The sequence below is a fragment of the Cebidichthys violaceus genome, unplaced genomic scaffold (assembly GCF_023349555.1).
Source record: "Cebidichthys violaceus isolate CVI_PGR_0920_01 unplaced genomic scaffold, fCebVio1.0.p SCAF_29, whole genome shotgun sequence".
NCBI classification, from domain to species: Eukaryota; Metazoa; Chordata; class Actinopteri; order Perciformes; family Stichaeidae; genus Cebidichthys; species Cebidichthys violaceus.
Genome location: NW_027176472.1, coordinates 4,476,832 through 4,483,615, shown reverse-complemented (window position 1 = coordinate 4,483,615; position 6,784 = coordinate 4,476,832). Strand labels below are relative to the sequence as shown.

General features: G+C 42.5%; 1 protein-coding gene across 2 annotated transcripts in view; it reads left to right on the top strand.

The window, feature by feature from the left end:
- LOC137880588 (sodium- and chloride-dependent taurine transporter-like) overlaps nucleotides 1–6,784 on the top strand; it is a 32,834-nt gene that overhangs the window by 16,454 nt on the left and 9,596 nt on the right. For both annotated transcript variants that reach the window (XM_068722006.1, XM_068722005.1), the window contains 6 exons: nucleotides 235–380; nucleotides 1,206–1,338; nucleotides 2,451–2,585; nucleotides 2,867–2,970; nucleotides 3,072–3,196; nucleotides 6,088–6,200. In XM_068722006.1, coding sequence (XP_068578107.1) covers nucleotides 235–380; nucleotides 1,206–1,338; nucleotides 2,451–2,585; nucleotides 2,867–2,970; nucleotides 3,072–3,196; nucleotides 6,088–6,200 — 756 coding nt within the window. The remainder of the gene's footprint in view (nucleotides 1–234; nucleotides 381–1,205; nucleotides 1,339–2,450; nucleotides 2,586–2,866; nucleotides 2,971–3,071; nucleotides 3,197–6,087; nucleotides 6,201–6,784) is intronic.

The following is a 6,784-nucleotide window of genomic DNA, read 5'->3' as shown; positions in this document are numbered from 1 at the left end:
AATGTCAAATGTGTGTTTTTATTATGATTTATGATGTTGCACTTGTGAGGGGAACAGATTGCGTTAGACATCATGAACATGTAATATCTGTCTTGTACAACATGTAAAGTAGTATTGAATGAGACAAATTTAGCTTTCTTTGTATTGTTTTCGCCAAAATTGAAGCAAAAGAGCAGTGTTTGTATTAATGTATTCCTCCAACATAACTTCTGCTCATTCTTTGACTCGTTCCAGTGTTTCCAGCCGGAGCTGCCCTGGGCCAAGTGCAACCAGCCGTGGAACACCGATCGCTGCATCGAGGACACCTACCGCAAGAACAAAACCTTCTGGCTGGCTGCCAACGCCTCCAACTTCACCTCCCCCGTCACCGAGTTCTGGGAGTGAGTCACATAAGAGAACAAACATGCGTGAAGGTTTTGCATAACCGCTCAACGTTCTCATGCGTTGTCACGGGATGTGTTATGTTTGATGAAGTTGCCGCCTCGCTTAGACGTTCACAGCGTTGCGTCAGGTCTAGCCAATGGCAAGTCCACGAGGCAGACTATAGTTAAAGGAATATACTTCAACCACAAAATGAACATCTGTACACCAATTCCTCGCCATGTGTTTCCTTGAATTCTTCAAGGAAACGTTGTTTTTCTTGCATGCCTCCACGGTGAACTGAGAACATCCGAAAATGACCCCAAAAAAACGAGTGAAACCTTGTAGAATTGAAGTAAATGGAGGCCAGGTGTGACACTCCTCTACACACTCTCTCGTCTCTTGCACCGACGCGGAGATGGCGGTGGCGGACGTGTTTTTTAAGTAGCACGATTTTGGCACGTGATCGGGAAGTAGCTTTTCTGTTGTTGGTCTGAACCGGCCCCCGTTTACTTCAAGTCATCAAGGCTTTTTTCAGGGCAGACATTGAGGAACTTTAATTCAGAGGCTTTGTTTCGCTTTGATCTGAGTGACTATAAAGGGACCTGGACACATTTGAAATAACCGTCAAATACCAAAGACTGAAGGGTTCTTAAGGTAGTGCCAAAGAAAACCTGTTTAACTCTCCATAGGACACAGGAAGTAGTTCACACATTATTTGTTCATTACCCTCATAAAGACTTTCCCACATGTGTGATACGCCCTCTTGATTCATTTGAAAGTGATGAAATCGTAGTGCACAGATGGACCCACACACTCACACAGCTTTCCTTTTTGTGCTGCAGACATAACGTGCTGGGCATCTCCAGTGGCATAGATGATATCGGTCCTATCAAATGGGACCTGGCTCTGTGTCTGCTGCTCGTCTGGGTCATCTGCTTCTTCTGCATCTGGAAGGGAGTCAAGACCACTGGCAAGGTAAACGCATGTCTCTGTCATCCTACGCTGTCTTGTGTTTATTTTCGTATCATTGCTAGTTGTGTTTTGCTCTGTTAATCAAGAGGAACAAGACGTTGAACTTAAAGTAAATGCACGAATGACTTACCCGCTTTCATGATGACTGCCAGGAACCATGACAGGGTGATGCTCATATGACTTTCATTTTTCTTTTCTGCAATCAAGACAACAATAGGGTCAATGTTCAAACTGAGTTCGGGTAAATGCGAGTTATTCTGAAGGCCTGGGTGAGGCTGAGGCGGCAGCACATGTTGAGGGTCTAAATCCATATTTTCCCTGTTTTAATAAAACAGAAATGGAATAAAAGTAATTAAAAGACCGAGTTTTAGTTGTGCCAACATTTAGGTTGCAGTAGTTCTCAAGAGGAAGAACAGGACGTTATCTGGTTCCACTTCGCTCAGCAGCATTTCCTCAAATAAATGTTTCACAGTTTAACAGTAAACAGCCGGACATTTTGCGGTTGGAAAAACACATTTGTCAGTGCTCTTATCTGGACAAACTACAGTATGTAACGGGCACACTTTAAAAAAAGGGTGGATGTAGCCTATTGGATAAGTGCATAAAGGGAACATATCAGACCTCTTTCATACGCTGCTACAACAACAGCAACAACAGCAACAACAGCAACAACAGCAACAACAGCAACAACAGCAACAACAACAACAACAACAGGCCCGAGACTCAAGGCAGCTCAATCCTTCTCAGACAGCTGTTTTTAGAAGCTCAGCACTATTTATTGATTGGTCTGGCCTGATTTATGCTCTCTGGTCGCTCCAAGTTGTAACTCCTGTAATAAAGCCACCGCTGCGAGGCCAAGTGTGGTCACCGCTCTCCAACAGCGGATACTGATCCACTGCTATTGATTTAAGGGACGGCCTGTGGTCTGTGCTTGTGATAATCCAAGAGCAACTGCCAGAAGTTTACACATTCATCAAGTCCCTGTCACGACTGCAAAGATATTCGCTAATACACCAATGACAAATTAACAATCATCCTTCCCCCCGTAGAATCATACAAACTGGAGTGTTTCCATATTGTGTGACCTGGTTTTCCTGTATTGTGATCTCCCGCAGGTGGTCTACATCACGGCCACGTTCCCATTCATCATGCTCATTGTGCTGTTGATTCGTGGCGTGACACTGCCGGGTGCTTCTGCTGGCATCAAGTTCTACCTGTACCCGGACCTCGCTCGTCTGAAGGACCCAGAGGTAGGTGCCCCTCTGCTGCCTGAGTGAGAAACAAAACTTCTACGCAGGAGCCTACAGCGCCAACTTCTGACCAAACTATGCCGTAGCTGAGTTTATTACCTCCAAACTAAGGAATTAGCGCCTTATTTGCATGTCTTTTTTTAGCGAAATTTCTAAAATTTTACTTAAAATTCACTTGACCCACATTTTAAACCCCCCTCTAGTCTCTCTCCATGCATCACTCATGCCCAGTGCTTCCCCTCAGCAGCAGGCCTCAGCCTTTCTGTCCCTCTACTTCACAGGTGTGGATTGACGCCGGCACCCAGATCTTCTTCTCCTATGCCATCTGTTTGGGCGCCATGACTTCCTTGGGGAGCTACAACAAGTACAAATACAACTGCTATAGGTGAGGCATCAGTTTTCAGTGAGGGGCTTAGCGGTAGGGGAGAGAGGGGAGTCCTTGTGTGTTCATTAACAAATCCTCCTCATGACATATGTGTGACATAGGGACTGTTTGCTGCTGGGAGCCCTCAACAGTGGTACCAGTTTTGTGTCTGGCTTCGCAATATTTTCCGTCCTGGGCTTCATGGCACAAGAGCAAGGGGTGGACATTGCTGATGTGGCAGAGTCAGGTACGAGGGTTCTGTAAAGGCGGCAGTGATGGTGGGCGCTGCTTCCTGGTTAACAAATTAAACAACAGTTATGACAAAGAAAAACAGCAACGAATCCCAAACGAATTGAACTTGGTATTAAATGGATTCCTTGATTAATTACAAAATGACGGCATCGGAATATGGAAGTTTCCGCAATCAAACACTACTTGACAAAAGCAGAATGTGAGCAAATATGAACATCCGATCAGTTTGTTAGCACATCATTCGAAGGAAAAGCAAGTTGGATGGATTAGGGCTAAAATAGGGAAACATAATTTAGTTTTTCAAGAGAAGGAGATAGAGACATTGAGGGTACGTTAAAAGATTATCTTGAGTTTATGCTATATCATGGTACGGTGCATGCCGTGACAGTGTGCCAGCTTAACCCTTGTGCCTCATAATGAAGAATTGTTCAAATCATTTTGGCTGTGTTTATGCATATGGCATACATTTTGGCAGGGGTGTGAGTTCAACCTCAGCTCCTATAATAAGTCTATTATAAACAAAACACTCAGACCCCTTAGGGACAAAAATGTCCTAATTAATACCCAATCAATAATAATACAACAATGATTAAATAATGCATTCTATTATATCAGTCTTTTAATTTAAGTCCCTGGCTTCAAGATTGTATCTTTTGGCCTATGGAGCAAAAACATGCAGTTCTCCTGGTGTCCACTAGGGGCATGGCTGCTGTATTATGGAGCACTGCAGCGTTTTAAAACCAATGTTGTTGCTAATCATTGCCTGACATCCCCACTGCTGTGGTTCCTATTTATTGGAGTGACACATTGGCGTAATGGTATTCTTCGTTGTTTCTACGAAAGTACAGTTTTTCTAGAAACGGCAACTGTAATTTATGTTAGTGCCCACGGCCGAGAAATCACTAAACCACGAACATGGCTAACATGAACTACTAAACATTTCAGCACAGTAAGAAAAGACTGTATCACAGAAACATGCATTCATTAACACATGAGACTAAGGGGTTTTCAAAAAGCTTCCATGCTACCGTAAGGACCCAGTATCATAAAGTATATCTCCTACAATGTATAGTCTATTGATAAATACTTTATGAGGCTGCAAATGCCACTGTTGCCTTTGTGTGGAGACTAAAATAGCCTATTTCAAGCTGGAAGTCATGCCTAGTTTTCCGATATAATCACACAAGGATTTCATTAATGCTTGTTTTTCACATCCCAAAGCGGATAAAAGATGAATGTCGGCTCTTTCTTTAAAAATACACTCAAAGATTACCCTCAAAGAAAGGTGGTGACGCACCGACAGAGAAGTGAAAGCTGTTGTTTGGAAAGTTTGAATCTCCTCTTTTCTGGATTGTACTTGTTTCTGTTACATTAAGGTGATATATTAAGATAGAAGACATCTTGTTTGACATCAAATTAGACACAAACTTGTCATTTTTGCTGATTGCAATGATGTTGTTAGCGTCAAATGCTTATGTGAGAGCCAGTCTTCATCTAGTGCCCCGAGATCATGCAGGTTGACAAAAAGCAAATTAAAAACTTCAAACACAGTCCATGCTGCCAGCCCAGTCGATACGAATATTGGACAATTCTGTAGTCTCCAATTTACATCCGTTGCCGAATGAAGTTTTAGCAGAATTATCCAATATCAACGTTGTGTTTGGCGAGTGGGTTGATGCTCCACAGGTTACCAAAGAATAGAAGTGTATATCAGATGAACCAGACAAAAACAAAGTGTCCATGTGCAATGAGCATAAGAATAGAGTTATTATTTAAAGTGCATCACAAGTAGGTCTGCCTTAACTGCGACTGCTTGATTCTGATGCACCTGAGGTTATGCTGACTTTGGCTTCTGTTGACCCAAGACTGTATCAAACAGAAAAGGATATCTATATGAAAACCTAGCTTTTGATATGTAGTATTTTATGTTTTTTTTTACAGTCAAGTAATGATAAGTTTGATGTGGATTTCATTATTTAATATACTTGCTAGCATTTCCTCTCTCAGAGAATGGAAGTTGGTGCTATTTTTTGAAGTCAACGCGGTGTTTGGTTGGATGCCTTGTCATATTTTGCAACAAAAAACTGAACATATTTCCGTATCTCGCTATCAGCTGCAATGCTGTGTTGCTGTTACGGCTGCTTCCCTGTTTCTTTAACTTCTGTTTTACAGTTCCCAATGTGCAGTGGCGTCAACGTCAAATTAAACCTCTTAACTACAACAACAACAAAAAAAAAGCCATTGCTTTTTATTTGACATACAAGTTTGCATCTGCTGCTGTTTTGCTACGGCCATTTTGCATTCCTCCTAGAGAGGATCATGCCTAATTCAGTCAGGGATGCAGAATGGCTAGAGTGGTGTAGGTGTTGACTAAATGATATTAAAACAAGATACACTAGATTTACCTTTTCTAGAAGTTGACTCATTCAGTGAATCAAGCACACGTAGGTTAAATATTTCATAGAATGTCTACAATGATCGACAGGCTCCACAGAGATGCAGAATAATTTACATCACATATTACACTCTATTGTTGATATTCTACGTTTTTCTTGCAATACGTCACCGTGAATGGTATGAAATGGTTGTTTAGTGCGTATAGTTAGTGATGTGTCATAAGAAGTGAAGTGACAGGTAAGTACAGACGTGTGACACACACACAAAAACAAACTAGCTACATATAAATACATAACGACTATCTGCAGTATTGTAGCTCAGGTTTGATCATGCATTCACATCTGGTTTTGCATCTCCATTGTTTGGGGCCTTTTCTTCCCACAGGGAGGCAGATCAGATCATCTTATCATAATACTAATGTTGCCTCCCCCCCACCCCCCTCTGTCTGCTCTTGCCCCACCCCCCACCACCCCACCCCTTCCTCTGCAGGTCCTGGCCTGGCGTTCATTGCCTACCCCAAGGCTGTATCCATGATGCCTTTCCCTACAGTCTGGGCAGTTCTCTTCTTCATTATGCTGCTGCTGCTTGGCCTCGACAGTCAGGTCAGCACAGACAGTGAACTCTCACACATTTGCGGCCGTTAAAAGGAAGCGGCGACGGCACTCGCGAACTAAGTTACCGAGGTTCCCACGAGCAAAACGCCGGCCGATAGTAGAAGCCTGTGCACAGACTTCGTGGGGCGACTGTGTCTCAGTGGTAGAGCACGGTTGTCTTTACTTTAAGGGTGTTTAGAAAGCCTCCCGCAGTATATTTTATTTCTTGGTGGAATATGGAAATACGTGTGTTTCTGTACATTTGAATTTCGAGGCAAAACAAAACACAGATTTTTAACAAAAAGAAAGAAGAAACCATCATACCAACGATTAATTTAATTAAAGATTACTGTCATTATTGTAGAGATAAATCAATGAATCCAAGGTGATGTCTTTAAATTAGATCAGTGATGCTTTTATGGACCAAATGAAACTCAAAAAGATGACGACCAAAAGAGTTAAAGCGTATTGTTTGTATAAATGGCAGGCTATGTTGTCGGTGCTATCCGTCCTGTGTTCTTTTTGTAATCACACCGTTGTGTGTGTGTGTGTGTGTGTGTGTGTGTGTGTGTGTGTGTGTGTGTGTGTGTGTG